The 18,042-nt window shown below is 39.3% G+C and overlaps 1 protein-coding gene across 2 annotated transcripts in view; it reads left to right on the top strand.

The window, feature by feature from the left end:
• TYR (tyrosinase) overlaps positions 1-18,042 on the top strand; it is a 56,982-nt gene that overhangs the window by 14,890 nt on the left and 24,050 nt on the right. For both annotated transcript variants that reach the window (XM_051779255.1, XM_051779256.1), the window contains exon 3: positions 5,304-5,451. In XM_051779255.1, the coding sequence (XP_051635215.1) occupies positions 5,304-5,451 (148 nt within the window). The remainder of the gene's footprint in view (positions 1-5,303; positions 5,452-18,042) is intronic.

Here is an 18,042-nt window from a genome sequence, read left to right as displayed (position 1 = left end):
ACTTCCAGGGATGGTGTTTTGACTACTTCCCTGGACAGCCTGTTCCAATGCCAGACCACTCTTTTGTGGAGAAATGTTTCTTAAACTCTCATAAAAATCTCCTCTGAGGCAACTTGAGGTTGTTTCTTCTTGTCCTGTTGCTTGTAACCTGCAAGAAGAGACCAACTCTCACTTTGTTTCAACCTTCTTTCAGGTAGTTGTAGAGAGTGAGAAGTTCCTCCCTGAGCCTCCTTTTTTCCAGACAAACACCCGTAGCTCCCATGTTCAAACACCCATGTTTAGCTGCTGTTGACCAACACCTCAAGTTCCTTTTTCATTGGGCGGCTTTCCAGCCACTCTTCCCCAAGCCTGTAGCACTCATGTTATGAACCAGCACTTCGCCTGGTTGCACGTCATACAATTGTCCTCAGCCCATCAATACAGCCTGTCCAGATCTCTCCGCAGAGCCTGCCTTGAGTCCAGAGAAGGACAACAAAGGTGGTGAAGGTCTGGAGGCAAGTGTTATGAGGAGCAGCTGAGAGAGCTGGAAGTGTTTAGGCTCGGGGGTGATCTTATCATTCTCTACATCTGAAAGAAGGTGGTAATTGGGTGGGGGTCAGCCTCTTCTCCCAGGAAACTAGTGACAAGATGAGAAGACATAGTCTTAAGCTGCACCAGGGAAGGTTTAGGTTTGACATTAGGTGGAATTTCTTCACAGAAGGGGTGATTAAACATTGGAATGGGCTTCCAAGGGAGATGGTGGAGTCACCATCCCTGAAGGTGTTTGAGGAAAGAATGGACATGGCACTTAGTGAAATGATCTAGTTGACATGGTGGTGTTAGGTGATAGGTTGGACTTGACAACCTCAGAGGTCTTTTCCAACCTAATTGAGATTCTGTGTTCGTGTGATTCCTGCCCTCCAGGAGATGAACACTCCTGTCCAACTTGTTGTCCACAAACTGACTGAGGGTGCATTCAATCCCCTCAACATGCAACATACAAAGCAGAATTTGACCTTTAAAGTACCAGCTCTCCTTACCACTGGCCTAGAAAGTCAGAAAAAACTAAAATTTATTTTGTAAGAAAAAATTTTTGCAGTTAAGAAAACCACCTGCAAAACTGTTATGAATATCTAACTGATGTTAGGCATGCCATAGATGTTAAGTAGTTCCCTAAGATAATCAAAGGAGATAGGATTTTTGGAATGGTTCCTCTGTTTCTGTGGCACTGAATGGTGCCAATGCTCTCCAAGCTCTGCATACCTGCTAAGTGCAGTTACACTGCTTCAGCCAGTGGTTAATGAGCAACTGAGGAAAACACTACCTGCTTTCAACACATAAAGCTCTGCACTTGACTGTGCATGGAGTTCTGTGGTCTCTACTAGTAGATGGTAAAATCTACAGTTAATATAATTAAATACTCTATTAAAAGACATACACTTGACCTAATAGCATGTTCTGTGAGAACCGCCTATAAACCAACCTAAAATCTGTCAGGCAGCCTTAATTTTGAGTGGCATCATTAGCTTCCCCTATAGTAGAGTTTGGTCTCAATTCTCACCTAATTTAATTCAACCTGGCCCAGTGAAGCTACTTCAAATCTGCTGAATCACCGTTGCTGATTAACAGTGTTATAAGTAGGAGCAGAATCAGGTTTATGAACCCCCAAAACTGTGATTTTTCTCTTGTTGAAATCACTGGGGAAACTTCACTTCAGTGATGTATGCCCTGATAGCTATTTCTAATGCACCATAATTAAACAAGGGTTTAAAAGGATCTCTGAATGTTATAGCTTCCTATGCTGGCCACATGATTTAGTGGCTCACTGCAGTCTTCATCCATTACTCAGCCACTCTCCCTCCTTTTTTTTGGTACTGTCACTGGTTCCCATCATATCCTTACATGAGATACTGTACTTTAATAGCCTGGAAAAAAACCCTGACATCCCACACTCCAAGGTAGTTTAATGACAGAATAGTGAGTGAAATCAGTTCACAGAAGGACTGAGGAGGTGCAGTTTATGCACAGAAGAGGAAACCACAACATGAGGCAAGACAGGTGGAGAAAGTAGAGTTCCCCTATCTAGAGACAGGGAGCTCTTATTTCAGCTCACCTGCTTGTATATCTGTAGTCTCACATCTGCTATAGAGGTGATTTTACTGCAGCTACCTTATCAAAGTTTTCTGTATTCCGAAAAAATAGTAAAGTTTTCACATGTGCATTTTAGGTGACTCCATCCCTTTTCAATAGTACGGCATCCTTCATAGCTGACTCTACCTAAGTCTTTTAAAAAGAGCAAAGAATAAGATCCAAGTTAATAAAATACAGTGACACCACACTGCAGCCTTATTCCTGCTAACTTTACAATTTATATGGAGTTTTTGTAACAAGAGATCAGATATTAGAACTTCTCATGTGCAGGGATAAATGTGACATCACCCTTGTCATGACTGGATGCACTCCAACTCTCTGGGAGCCAGAGGGTGGGGTTGCTAAAGCTGTCCCAATTATAGAGATTTTAATTATTAAAATAAATTACCTGTGTGCAGATGTTCCATGAAAAGCTAACCAGAGCCAAAATGAATATTTGATGTTTTTTTATGAATTATTAGATCGTTCTTAAATTAAGAAATTTATGAAGAATCCCAAATCTGATATAAAACATCTAGCCTTCTGCCTAGACCGTGAATAAAGTTTATCTTCCCTTAAACATATTTGTAATGGATTGGAATATAAGTGGAAGAATTGCTTCAGAATAATATACAGATATATCATATTTTGTTAATATTCACAGAAATTTTCTAGTATTGCTAAATTGACTGATCCCAATGACCATGTGCTGTGGCCATCAGCAAAGAAAGTCAAAGTTGTTGTCATTGGTTTCTAGGAGTTCTGGACAGCCTGTCAATATAAATTGTTCTTCATAAGTAATATTTTATTCTGCTGATCCCCCTGATTTGATAGCTAGGTAACATAGCACTCACCATGATTCAAATTTCTGTGAGCCCTATTCTCTCTTTGAGAACTTCTGTCCTTTGCTCTTTATGTCACCCAGCAGGCTCTTCAATAATCCTGGTCCACATCCGATGTACTCAAAATCTGCAGTTGTCTGTTTCTCTTTGTTTCCTACATCCAGATTCACTTCACCTTAAAAACCTACAATTTTCATAATAAGTCAACTTTACTTCCTCCAACTGTCCTAATTATGTTTTCAACTCCGTCTTCCTAATTATGGGAAGCAGAGGGGCAGGCATTGGTCTCTTCTCTGTGGTAACCAGTGACAGGACCCGAAGGAATGCCCTGAAGTTGTGTCAGAGGAGGTTTAGGCTGGATATTAGAAAGAGGTTTCTCACCCAGAGAATGGTTGGGCACTGGAACAGGCTCCTCAGGGAACCAAGCCTAATGGAGTGTTTGGATGATACTCTCAGGCACATGGGAGTGAGTGACTCTTGGGGATGGTCCTGTTCAGGGCCAAGAGTTGAACTTGATGATCCTTGTGGGTCCCTTCCAACTCAGCATATTCTGTGATTCTGTGAATTTCTCAAAAGCTTTCTCATACTATTAGAATCAGAAAGATGGATGGTTAGTATGGTATGCTGGTTTCTTGGTGCCATGGTTATGATCTGATTCTTATTATAAATATCAGTGATTTATGTCAGATGCTCTTCCCTTGTTTGAAAAACTTAACTAACAAGACAAAGCTCAGTGAGGGAATTTAGAGTGAAAAAGAAATGCAATCATTTCACACAGAAGATCAGAGTCCTAGCTGGGTCTAAAACTCAGGTTTCCTTACTCATAAGGCAACTCTAGCCACATGTCAATTAATACTTTGTGTGACTCCAAGAGGAACAAGTGCAGAGCAAACCATTTGGTACTGTGGACCTGAATTCCACATTACACATGAGAGTTTTGAAAGGGAAGGGGTTCTTTCATAGTAGCTGTAGTTCAGTCCCCCAATAGTTGGTACATTTTAGATATCCTCCAAAAGGAATCCAGTTTTGCAAAGTCAGAAATTGCCTTATGATGTGAGTCACAGCATGAAATAGAAGAACTGATGGGAGATTCACTTCAAAAGTACTTTATAAATTCTCATTCTTAGTCCAAATAAGTAAATAACGCAAGTGTTCAAAGTCTGTGAGGAATTTCACAAAGATAAAAGTTAAGATCTTTCCTTTCCCTGCCTTGCATACCTGATAAACTGCAACAATATTGGAAAAACACTGAAGATCAACACAATGACCGTATCGTTCACAGCCCTTTTTATTTGATTATTAAATGTGAAGATGTCTTAATGTGATTCCACTACGCTTCCTCATCCCACAGCTTGTGGAAATTGTGAGAGGAATACATCTTCAGGAACCAAATAAAAGAGATAGATCAGAGAGGTTTTGTGTCATGGCTTAAATAGCAGAACTAGCATTAGGTTTGGAAATAGATTTGGAGGACAAGATATATTTCTGCTCTTTCTCTCTGGGAAAATTCCAAAGAAGGTCAGATCGTTGAGTTGGCTTTTACTAGGAGTCCTTACAAGTAGGGAGGAAGCTTGGCTGTTGGGACACGGAGTGGAGCTACCAACATCAGAGCTGAGGAATGGACAGGCTACCAAGATAAAAACTAATGGAGAGACTCATCTTCCAGTATTTCCTCTTTGAGAGTTTGGGTCTTCTCAAAACCCATCTTTTAAGTTCCTCCAAAATAACAGCAATCCTGTAAGTAAATCTGGCCTGTAAGTCTGACCGTGAAAGAGTATTGATTACTTACCAAGTCCTCCTGTAAATGTTGGATTATAGTTTGTAGTGTGTTGGGTCCTATCAATAAAAGGACATAGTCATAGAGACAAACATTAATAAATAAATGAGTATATTGTGGGATAAAATAGCCTGTTTTATCTTAGCAACCTGTAAGTATAGAGATCCAAAATGAAAATAAAGTGAATAAATTTTCTCAACATAAATAAATGCGCGCACCTAAATATCTATAGGGATTATGTTGCCTTTTAACATCCAGACAAAATGGACAAAGAAATTTAAATATATAAAGCAATTTAGCAGTACATTTGCTGACATGCTGCATTAACTACATGGCAGGAGTTTTAATTTAGCTTATTCTAATTTCATCTTTGCTATGCCTTTGAAATATATTAACACTCCTTTACATGTTTTCCTAAGCTCTTGTCTAAAAAGTTGAATGTAAATGAAGGGAAAGTAGGTACTTTGATCTTCACTGTTACTGGAAAAAGAATTATACACACTGTCATATCAGCATATGATTTCCTCTTGAATCTACAGGCTTTACTGATATATGATTTCCTCTTGAATCTACAGGCTTTGCTGATCCACAGACTGCAATATCAAACCCATCGCAAAGTGGTTTGCATAATGCGCTTCATATCTACATGAATGGCTCCATGTCCCAAGTACAAGGCTCTGCAAATGATCCTATCTTTTTATTACACCATGCATTTGTTGACAGGTAGGTTTAATTCTTCTTAGTAAACCTAATTCATTTTGTGGGGTTTTTTTACAGTATGCTTTTCACAGGTATTTTAATGCTGCAAACATGTTACATGCCTTTACATGCACAACATTTTCAGACATGTAGTATTGAGTTCTGCTATTATTTGAAAGCACGTGTCATTCCTAATCTCACTGTATGTTCACTGGATTAAATATAACTTGACAAGTTGACAAATGCATTCAGCTTTTATTAACAAGGTAAAAATAGTTCTTCAATGATGTCATAATGATTAATATATATGGATGTGTATGTCAGGAAGTTTAGATCAAAAGTTAGTGACTCATTGAAATACAACTATAATCAGTTGGAGCAATTCCTTTACATTCTAAATGTCAGAGCTGTTTTAATTTCTATTCCATAAGGAAAATCCAAGCCTGCCGTTCATAAACGAAGAAGAAAAAATACATATTTCAATGTGACAATCAAAACTGACTGTCTCTTTATGAAAGAGTACAGCTGTGCAGAATGAAAGAAAGAAAACAGAAGGATATCATGCTTATTATATAAGAAAGAGTAGAGGAGCACAGTTTTGCAAGAAAATAGTGGAATTGCTACATTAAGGGCAGCATTCCAAGATTTAATGGTGACCTTAAAAATTTCTGTACCATTATAATACATGTGAATGGCTTCAAAAAATTAAAACGGGACTGCATTTACTCCAAACTCTGATGAATAAAGAGCAATTAAAAAAAAAAGCTAAGCAAAGGACAGTAAAAGCCACACAAACACTTTCTGGAGCAGTTTATATTTTCTTATCAATCTTCTACTTTCTCCCCCTACACTGACTGTGACTTGACCACAGCAATGTTTAGGACAATAAAAACTATTACACTACTTTTGGGAGTTTTCCACAAATCTGTATGGTCAGAAACCTACTGACTGAGACTCTGCCTGCATGCAGGTGCTTACTGAGATGAAAATCAAAATACTTTCTTCATTTGGGTTACTAAGGCATGCAGCACAGAAGGGATGCAGATTACAACTTGCAGACATCATCTTGCACTGAAGTTCCTTAGTTTCAGGTAGTTTACACCAAAACTCTTATATAAAATTTTGTCTTATTTAACCAAAAACCTAGTAGGTGTAAAAAAGACAAAATTCAAGTCAGATTTTTCTCTTCATATATATTTAATATATAAAAGGAGGGAGGGAAATAATATAGTTTAAATCTATATATAATAAAATATATAATATAATATATATAATAATATAAATATATAACACATACATTAGATATTTAGTGAGCCAAATGATTGCATTCTTCACACTTTAAACATTGAGAGATAGGGCATCAGGTCTTAGCAAGTCACCCAGGCATCAGTGGAATGGTCCCTTAAATGGGTGACCTACCTGTTCTCTGCTCCTAATATGGCAGGGCACAATTAGTCTTCTGGAGGTGTCAGTTTTGAAACTCTTTTATGTGAAAAGCTTTTCCTCCTAACATTTTAAAAGTTAAACAGCGTAGCTCAGCTGTGATTTAGCATATCCATGCATTGACTGCTCAGCAGGATGGATGCTTGAGGGTTTCAAGTGTGGTTACAAAGCTCACTCTGGTGATTGTAAATTAACTTTCCAATATCTAGGCTATTAAAAAAGGAATCAATTGAATATTTATAGAAAAGGTACACAGAAGAGAAAGAATTATGATGTGCCATATCAAAAGAATTGTTTTCCTTAGACACTGACACTTGTATAAGACCTACATATCCCTTAGCTCCCACTCTTTGCAGGGCTTAAGTAACCACTTGGTCCTCATGCTGACCTCTCAGCATGAAATTTGACAGAGGAATTTCAGTTGTAGTCATTATGAGTCCCCGGAAATATTTCTCATAAATGTAGTTGTTATCAATTTTAAAAGGCAAAATTATTTGCAAATGACAACCTCATTAAGTCGGACTAGTGTTGAGGAAATAAATCACTGCAAAGGCACTGTGGGGGCAATACAGATATGCATGATGCAACCTCATCCCATCTGTGGTAGAAGGAACATTACCAGTGCTATGCAGCTGCTGTCTATATGGGCTTTAGTACACACAGAGGTAAACACTGAGAATAATGTTACCTTTTGTATAAGTGACAGAAAAGTATTAGTATGATTCCAGTTACTTTGGTTACTTAGCAGCCTTATCCATGACAGATTAATCATGCTTTTAGTTATAATTAATAAGTAGGTGACTGATAGGTACATACAGTACATTTTAAAAAATGCTGTTCCTCTCCTACATAGACTTTAAATCAGAAGGGCTGAAAAGAAGTTATTTTCTGAGAGTCACACAAGAATACAAAGAATAGTGGAAAGGGGAGAAACAGTATCCAGAGCAGCAGAAGCACATTTTACCAGCTTTTCTCATTTGGGCAGAATACTTTTGAGCTGATTGTTATTACTACATTGTGCCAACGGGCTTTTAATTGACTTTTAAATTATATCTTCTGACAAGGACAGCATCTTTTTCCATGTTCCTTGGTGAGAACATGGAGAGTTGCAAGATCGGGTTTTACTGGTAAAGTGTGTAAAAAAACTGGACATCAACAACCACAGTTCTGCTGGGCTTGCAAATGCAGGGAAGAACAGCTCTGTGTCAAGAAATAAAGAATGCTCCAGCACTTTGAGCATCCGTGTAGGATCCAAAAGAGGAATTCCCTCGCTCCACTGCAAATTCTTTGGGTGAAAGTGAGCATGGAACTTGCTGTCCCATGCTTTCATCCCCTGGAGATGTGTTTCCTTCCCATTGATTTGAATGACACTTTCGAGGAGCTATGGATCCGAGCTTCAGTTAACCCATCTGTATAGTGGGTGATATTAGATGCCTACGCAAAAGGGATGCTGTCAGGGTAAATGCATTAATGACTGTGAAATGCTCAGTTACAACCATAATAGGAGTGATAGAACTAAGGCAATAGATCATAGGAACTGATTTTGCATGGAAACATATGGTACAGAGGAGGATAAACAAGTGTATACGGAGTCTGCTGACAGGTGTGAGCCAAATGTTAGGAGCTGCTCTCCCAACTGAGCAACAGTCAGCCTACCATCTGCTGTCCTTCAGCCTTTCCTGCCTAGGCCTGAGCACAAAAGGAGGGAATGATGGACAAAGCAGAGGTGAAGTTGAGATAGCTCAGGTGAAAAGAAAAGCATCGGTTTACAAACACTTCCCCTTTTTTTAGGTCATTCCCTCTCAGCAGTGCAGAAGTATGAAAGCACCCAGGCAACAGCTTTCTTAGCAATGATTAATCAGGCTCCTTGACATATAATTTGATAGCTAGAAGACCTAGGGAACAAATCTCTGTGCTTGGTAAAAACAGCTGACCACCCTGAAAATTATTAATTTTTGATTGAATGGCTAAAAAAAAAGAAAAAAGATGCAATGAAATATACATTCAGCAAAAACAAGAACTTTTTTAGCATTCTGAAGCATTTCTCTTAGTTGCAAATCTCTTTACTATTCAGATATGCTTTACAGTCAGCACAAGGGAATAACAAGGGAGGAGTCAACCCACTCAAGCTGGAAGGAACAGCTGCACAGGCAGTGAAAGCAAGGGCCCACAGTCCCACTTGAGCTTGTTGGGGTGTTTTCCATGCTCTGAAAAGGAACTCTTTCCTCTATGCTGAATCTTTCAGATCCTCTGTCTCTACAGCCAGATAGTATCTCCATCTGTTCTCCCTGCACTTCTGTCCTTTGAATGTTTTTTTCACCTTTCTTCTCATTTATTGTGTACTTCTACTCTTCTTGATTTCCACACTCAATCCCAACAATTCCCCTCAGAAAAGCTAAATAGCAATGGGGAATATAGGTTGCCATACAACTTTATAGCTGCACAACAGTTAATGCAATAGGGCCTCAGTTCTCATCTCATTTCTAAGTTTTGCAGCATCAGGCAGGGTTTATTACAATAATGTGGATGACTTCCAAAGGCCTTGGTTTTAGAACAAACCATTTAGCACTAATTTTCTGGAGAAACCCAATACTGTGTAGGATTTCATTCTCTTGCATCTCTAAAGTCTAGTATTTGTTAGACTATTTGAATGTTGTACTACAGCTAGACCCAGATTATCAGTACTAGCAATGCTGCCATTACAAGAGCTGTTTTCTCCAGCTTTCATGAGTATCTACGCAGCTCAGAAAACTGCTGCAACCATCACTGCTTTAACTCAATACTCTGCCCAGTTGTTCTTCTCTGTCCATGCCTTTCTACTGCTTCTTTGTTCTCTTTACATCAGGTCAACTGGTCTCTATTTTGAAGGTCTTTCACTGCTCATCCCCAAATCCTTTCTTCTTCATTGTAAGGAACTCACCCCTCCAAAAGGTTCATTATACCAATCTCTATTGCAAATCTGTTTTGTATTCAGACAAGTCACTCCATGCTCCTCCTGGCTGGGCATTGTTCACCCTGTGCATCCACAAATTCAGTCACTGTTCTTCCTTTCAACATGACACTTGAAAAAAAGCTCAGATGCTAGTGAGCTGAAACATTCACTTTGTAGGTGGACTACTGCAGTCTCACTACAGGGGTGCCTAGTCCTCCTCCTATCTGTTTGCATCTATCTGTTGTCCCTTGTCCTGTGTTTATGTCATATGCTCTGTCATTAAGGGACTGTCTCACTGTGCTGGTCTGTGTCTCAAACTGCGACAGGCACATGGCATATTCTTTGCCTCTGACTGTGGTTCTTAGGTGTCAAAGCAACATGAGCAACAGGAGATGACAATTGCTTTATTTACAATTGTATGAAGTGTCAATGACAGGACACAGCTGGACATCCATACTCTGATCTTGTTACTTCAGTTACTGTTTTGCTTGCTATCACATAGGACTGATTTCTCACATCAAAGAAACAAAATCTTCAGAAGTGGGAGGTGTGCATATGTATTTTTGTGTGTTTACATGCATTCTGCTAAAAGTAATCCAAGCCAAGGATAAGGTCACACACAGAATGGAGACACTCATTTACAGCCACTGACATACATGCATACTGCCAAGTAGGTGCAGAAGAAACTCTCCTACGCATCAGCTTCAGAGTCCAATGATAAAGCCAAAAATTCTGCCCAATCAAGGCACATGTCTCTGTGCTATGCATTAACATCAGCTGCAATAGACTCATATGCAGAATGCTAAAATAAACCCTTCTGCTTCAGTGGCAGGCTGGAGCTGGGAGCTTAGGAAATGCCGGACTCTGGATTATCTGGGAATCTGACAATAAAATGCTCACATTGCTTATCAGTGAAGTGCTAAACTGAAAAGCATATATAGAGAAATCTGTTAAAAAATAAATTAGAACCCAAAATCTACACATCCTGATTTGCATATCAGCAGACTCCATTCCCTAAGCCAACTTCATGGACACTTGCAGTCCCTGTGGACTCAATATACTCACCACTCAATATGCCCACCACTCAATATATTCAGGTCAGTCCCTTCTTCCGCTAAGGAAAAAAAAAAAAGAAAAGAAAAAGAAAGCATTCTGGCAGTAGTAATTTTGTTGGAAAAATCACTTTAACAAGAGGAAATTTTATTTTTTCACCCCCATGAAATGTCAAAATAAAAGCTCCTTATTTTTACTCTGTTTTTGAAACAGCTCATTTTCATTTTCTCTTAAATGTCATCTCAAGGTTTTTAAACCAAAAAATAGATGAGAAAAAACCAAGTTGTTCTATTGTTTTGAAATGTTGACAGGAAACAGGAACTTATTCTAGCAGTTAAAAACTATTTGCTTCAAGAATTTGGAACATTTGGAGAGAAGGTATTCAAAAAGAATCATCGGAAATTCTTGTAAGAAAACACTATGTTTCCAGACTTGTTTAATATATAAAATAATTCCTTATCCTGAACTGTCTCCTGTGGGAGACAACACAGATAATGCACGAGGTCAAGGAATTATTTTCTTCATTTGATGTACAAAAATGAGAGACACCAAAACATGTAACTGAGGTACTGAGATGGAGATTGTAATATAATGAATTATCAGCAAATAATAAAGCCGTGTAAAAACAGAGAAATCACTGCATAAACACTAAGTGTATGATTAATTTTATTCCTTGATAAGGCTCACCACAGCAAGGCTCACCACTTTTTGAGGTATGTTTGTAAAACAATGATGACACAGTCTAAAAGTCATCCTTTTTCTGGAGCTGAATGAATTATGGCTTGGAGCCACTTGAAATCTGTTGGACAAGGCAGGTCAAGAGTTGCTATTACCAATATACCTCCTCCTACACTAACAGTAAATCCACAGGGCTTCTCCATCATTCCAGCTCAGGATCTTACAGTCTATGCCCAGCCCTGTATGCTCCCAAGTGCCTGTGTAAAAGCAGTATATGAGATGAAGTCATCTTCATAATTGTCCCTGGCACGAAGGCGAAACTCAGTCAAAGTCATCCCACTCAGTGAAAGCATGAGCATCACTGAGCTACTGCTATGCTAAGGGGTGAGAAAGTAGAGCTTTTAAGAGCAAAGCCCCTGGGATTTTCTCCTGAACTAGAGACATTTTGCACCATTTCCAGGACAGATCTGTGATGGTAGTATGTAGCAGGACAGCCCCTAATGCTTCCAAACACTACTGTACCTCCTAAAAGCTTTTCATTTTGCTAATATATCATTTGATATTTCTCAACTGAGTGAAATATTGTGGAGTTGGTGGGAGATACAGTCATTTCTTACTCAGGATATATATCCATAAAATTTAGGTTGACTTTTGGAATTAAACATCTAGATTATAAAGTGCTACTGCATAGGAAAAAAAAAGAACCATATTCATGGTATGACATGGCATATATGGGAGCAGTAGGATGGTATCAGTTGGTACTGTATGATTTTAGTGGGACCTTATGCATGTGCCAAATGCATGTAAGATGGATAAAGAGGGGAAAAAAACCACTTCAGAAAAGGACAGGGAAGGCAGCAGAAGGTCGAGGACAGAAGTGTGATAATTGTGGAGCAGTTGCACAATACCCAAAGAAGTCCCCACAAACAATTTTGTCTGCAGGAGTATGAATAGGCAGGAACACTGTGTAGTTTACCTAGGCTCCCCAGCCCCAGAGAGCAACCTTGTCCTCTGGCACCTGGGTGAATGAGGGCAGCAGCATTGGAGCTGATGACCTGCTCACACCTCAAGTACCTGTTAACATGCAAGTCTCTATCAGAGTCACAGCTAGTGGAGCTGGTGATTTATCCCTCTAAAGAAACATTGTCTAAGCTATACTCTTCTTGAGCTACAATGCAGATATCTCCTATTGAGCCTCATTTACAGTCAGCAAGACTATAGTCAAGTAGTTCATAGAATCATAGAAGGGTTTGGGTTAGAAGGGGCCTCAAAGATCACCTTGTTCCAACTCCCTGCCATGGGTAGGGATGCCTCCCACTGCTGACTAGTGGTCAGATAATACAAACATCTCTGTTGAGGAACCTTTTTGTCTTTTAATCATATGGGTACACTCGAAATACTTCTTTCTATTTCTGTACAATACCGAGCATAGAGGGTTTGTTTAAACTCAAGTTCAGAAATTGCTATAATACAAATACCTGTCGCTGATAATGTCGGAACGGCCAAAGCGACACGAAAAAAGGTTCCAGCAAAGTTTATTCCAAGGAAAAAGCAGGGACAGCCAACCGGGGCTGCTGCGCAGCCCCTTAAGTACAGTTTTTGAACACACGTAATGCACACGGATAGGACAGTTCAAACTTTCACACCAGAATTCTTACAGCTAATAGGTGCATTTTCTAAACTCTACTTTCTCACCACAACTTTGCTCTTTCTCAAAACAGCCCAGTTCTTTCCCACAACAGTCCCGAGCACCTGTTCTTATTTTTCTCTCATGTTGATGTTCTTCCCAACCACTCTCGTTCAAAACAGGTCCTTGTTCTCATGAGACAGTGCTCCTGTTCTCATGAGACAGTGTTCTCTGTTCCCACAGAACAGCTTCTTCAGGATGCATCAGTATGTTGTCAGGATCAGGGCCTCCATTTTCAGTCCTCTCTTTCAGTCCATCTCAGGGGTATACTTCGATCTGGTCAACATCTATTGCTTCGTCAGTATGTGCCAAGGTGCTGACAGACCCGCTGTCACCCCTGACAATTCCCCCTTTTTTGTATTTGTGCGACAAAAATGGCCTTAACAGTCTGTTGCAGGGCCCTTTGCAACAGGCTGATCAAGCAAGGCATCAGTGTCAACAACCCCTGATTCAAAGCTAAGAAGAAATGCAGCATTTCCCAACGAGGATGGATAACAACACTTCACCAAGAAAAAAGAGAGTTCATCTACCATCTAGAATAAGGACTCACTATGGTCCGACATTCATGTAACACAGTCCTTTAAAATCTTGACACTCATGTAAAGTATTTTTAAGTCTACACACATATATATCTACACAGTTTCTTTCTCTCATACAATCTCTCTTCAGTCATTCATTGGTGGCCACCTCAGTCACACTTCACTCACACATAGCTGGAATTTCTATTATACTTTTACATTTTAATTACACACTTTACATTTTAAGTAGTTATTGGCTGTGTACTTCTCAGTTTGTCATCTTTGGCAGTCACGTCCAACAACTGTACCTGGCCTGAAAAGGAATACATACAAGGAATATAAGGCCTAACAAATTTAAATGAGATCTACTCCGATTTAGCATCTGTTTATGCACCTGCATGGTCTCTTTCCCCCCTTTTTATATTTTAAAATGTTCATTTGATGTGTAAAATGTTTTCTTGACAACAATTTGTCCTATAAGTGAGTTAGGAATCTCGGCATAATTGTTTTAGCTCTGGAAAACCAGCAAATTACAACATTACTTGTCCTTACAGTTTTTCAAAACTTCCTAAATTGTGGAGAATTAAACCAATGTCTGAGTTACATGAGTAATGAGTGATTGGCAGCAATGATTTCTGATTTCTGTCTATAGTCAGTACCTAGAAAAATGAATAGATAAATCACTATTACAGTCTGCTAATACAGCTTGAAAATCAGTGTCTTCTGTGAGAAGTCAGTCCAAGTTGTCTCCGATGTCTGGGATGTAATTAACTCTCAGCTCTTGTTCATCTGCTTCTTTTAGTTGTTCTTCACCTTTAATAAAAAACTCACAAATTTGTTATTAATAGTTCAGTCAGTTTTAAGTGCGTATCATGGGTAATTTTGCAGTTTTTCTTTGAAGCTGAAGGCCTAGTGATGACTCTTTGCAGTATAATTCTCTCTGTAGGAGATAGGTTCTATGGCTTGGTTTTATGAATTTTTTCCTGGAGCATTCTTCAATCCTACTTCTCAAAGAACATTGGTTAGAACAATCACATTTAGTTTTTGCTCATCTTTTTAGGTCTCTAACTTCTGTATTTCCTTTTACTTTGCTTTTATCATTTTGAGCAGCATTTTATCATGTTGTACTGCAGAAAAATTCTCTCCTATTGTAAAGGAAAACACTGAATTTTAGGAAGGTCACTGTAACTTCAATAAAAGCAAATAGCAACTTTCATTATGAAGAAACAATTGGCTGTTCAAAATCTTAACATATGGAAATCTTTCAGAGGATGGGATTACTGATTTTTATAAGGTCTTAGTTGCATAATTGGATTAAATATAGTTTTGTATCTTTTACTTTCCTATTATCAAGCCACACATGGCTTGTGATTTGAACAGGATTCACAAATTCATAGGGCAGATTCCTGCCTCTCTGAATATAAAAAATGAAACTGGAGAACAGTCATGTCCTTTTAAAACTTAAGCAGTCTCATCCAGCCTCTGAAATGATATGATCAGCTAGGATTTATAAGCAGCTAATTCTGAATTTTTGCTGATATTTATATATTTTTCTGGGATATGCGTGAAAACTTTAAGCATCTTATTTAAACAAAATAGGTGTAACAGTTTAACTTACATCCATGTATTTAAGAAATTAACACTCTTAAAGTAGCTTTCAGCTTTAGCAATTTACATAAAGCCACAGTAAAACTCACTCAGGCTACTTTAAACTAGGGTTTTGCTCATAAGAATATACCAGGGGATGTAGAATGCACACCTTGCAAAGCAGCAACAGTTCTGGTTTAAGCTTGTCACCTATAACAGGGACACACCTCTGCTGCTTAGCACAAGAGACCAGGACAGATGCAGTTTAAACTTGAAACACTGCCTGTTGTTAGGCAGTTTCCTGTATTATATCTTTAGATTTTATCTCTCTTTCCACAAAGGTGGAAACTTCCAGCTAGAAACAGTTTATTTATTTTTCCCTTTTTGCTCTGGCAAAAACTGCCCCTGTCAAATAAGATATTTTTGAGCTAGGTATTCCACCAAAAAAAAAGTCTACCTTAGAGCTAACTGTAAAATACAGAAGCAACAAAAGAATGTTTACAGAGCTGTTTGAGCAGGGGGGGAAGAGGGAAGGTAGAGCAGCTGTGCTTAGCAGCTCTGCCGGAGAATCGCTCCCCCCACACACACTGGAATTTTCTTATCACAGGCAGTTGTCTATCAGCAGTTACTTTAAAAACTCTATTTCTCCATTACATTTATGTATGCATTTTAAAACAATTTTGGTTATTTTAATGAACAACTTCAGAAAACAGTTAGTGAGACTATGTTATGAAATTATAAGACAATTTCTTTCTCCAATCAGAAGGTTACAAAGTTGTAATTTCTACAAAGCAGGATATTTTCATTCCCCTCCCAGCTCTGAGGGAGTGAATAAAGTTTTTGCTTAGTTACCAAGCAGCAGACCATCTCTATCATGTGAAATACACTCTGTTTCTTTCCCTGGCAAGGCTGAATCTTTTCAAGGGAAGGCTTTTTACTTTTCTTTTTCCTTTTTCTCCTGGCAAAGAACTTTGTTTCTTCACATACACACACACAGTAACAATAATATTGTGAGCTCACAAAAACACATTCCACAGACACTACAGTTAACATGAGAATTAACAGAAATATCAGAAGGCAGTCTTTTACCCCCCTTTTCTTTCCACCCCCCTGGTAGGGATCGTCGTCTGCAGGCTTCCATGACACCAAACTTGATTTGTTGCATATTTTTCTGTGTTTTATCTTACACACATTGTGAGACTGAAACAGCCAATTAGTACATGAACAAAAAACAGGTAACTCAGGCTGCGAAGAAGCAAGAAAAGGAGGTAGATGCTGACTTTTGAGTTCGAAGGCTTACACAGGGATGGGCTTTGCTATCTTGTTTTCTGCCCAGCCCCCGTTGTTCTAATTTATCTCTGTCCCTCTCCATTCACTTATAAATATTGACTTGGATTTCTTTTCTTAGTTGTTTTCTCGGTGGAGTTATCTGGTGGAAAAACTGCTTTTTCTGCAGCAGTGGCAATGGAGAGTGGGGGTCCTTACTTCTTTTCTGCCTCTGGGAGTGAATTATTAATTTTTTCTGTATTTTCTTGCTCGGAGGTGTAGTTCAAGGACAATTTGTTACATCGGCAACCTGCTTATCTTTCTAGCCAACTGCGTTTCAGAGTTTTAGTTCTTATATGAATTATTGCATAGATTGTTGCCTCCCGTACGCTTCTAAATCTTTCAAAGTCTCACGGAGCAAGTGTTAGGCAAACACACGAAATGCAACTTAACGTAGTAACTTCAAAGCCTTATTTTCAGTACTATAACAGCACATGTCGTAAATAAAATTCAGCAACCTTGACATTCTTTCAGTTAAGGAGGGATTTCCACGTAGATAGAACTACACTTTCCTCCTTCATTATGTGCTGTCCCATTGTTAAAATATAGTCCCCGGTGGCACCCCCGTTAGCTTACCTAATGAGGGTCAAAAAGTTCAGGTCCGGACCATTTCGCGGGAATCCCCCCCGCTCTCAAGCTACACCGGGCTCCGTTCCCCCTGTGCTTCGCCCCACAGGTCCAATCTCCCTCTAGGAGAGAAAATCCTCTGCTCTTTCCCCTCTAGGAGGAAGTCACGGCAGCTCCGCAATTGGAGATAAATCCGTCTTCAACGTTGCGATCACGTCGGCGTCGCCAGATGTCGCTGATAATGTCGGAACGGCCAAAGCGACACGAAAAAAGGTTCCAGCAAAGTTTATTCCAAGGAAAAAGCAGGGACAGCCAACCGGGGCTGCTGCGCAGCCCCTTAAGTACAGTTTTTGAACACACGTAATGCACACGGATAGGACAGTTCAAACTTTCACACCAGAATTCTTACAGCTAATAGGTGCATTTTCTAAACTCTACTTTCTCACCACAACTTTGCTCTTTCTCAAAACAGCCCAGTTCTTTCCCACAACAGTCCCGAGCACCTGTTCTTATTTTTCTCTCATGTTGATGTTCTTCCCAACCACTCTCGTTCAAAACAGGTCCTTGTTCTCATGAGACAGTGCTCCTGTTCTCATGAGACAGTGTTCTCTGTTCCCACAGAACAGCTTCTTCAGGATGCATCAGTATGTTGTCAGGATCAGGGCCTCCATTTTCAGTCCTCTCTTTCAGTCCATCTCAGGGGTATACTTCGATCTGGTCAACATCTATTGCTTCGTCAGTATGTGCCAAGGTGCTGACAGACCCGCTGTCACCCCTGACAAATACCCATAACACATGTAATGCTTAAGGCATATGAGGGCATT

Source organism: Manacus candei, unplaced genomic scaffold (assembly GCF_025592945.1).
Source record: "Manacus candei isolate 608988 ecotype Guabito, Panama unplaced genomic scaffold, ASM2559294v1 h1tg000014l, whole genome shotgun sequence".
Classification (NCBI taxonomy): domain Eukaryota; kingdom Metazoa; phylum Chordata; class Aves; order Passeriformes; family Pipridae; genus Manacus; species Manacus candei.
Note: the sequence above shows the minus strand (reverse complement) of the source record. Positions and strands in the feature narration are given on the sequence as shown.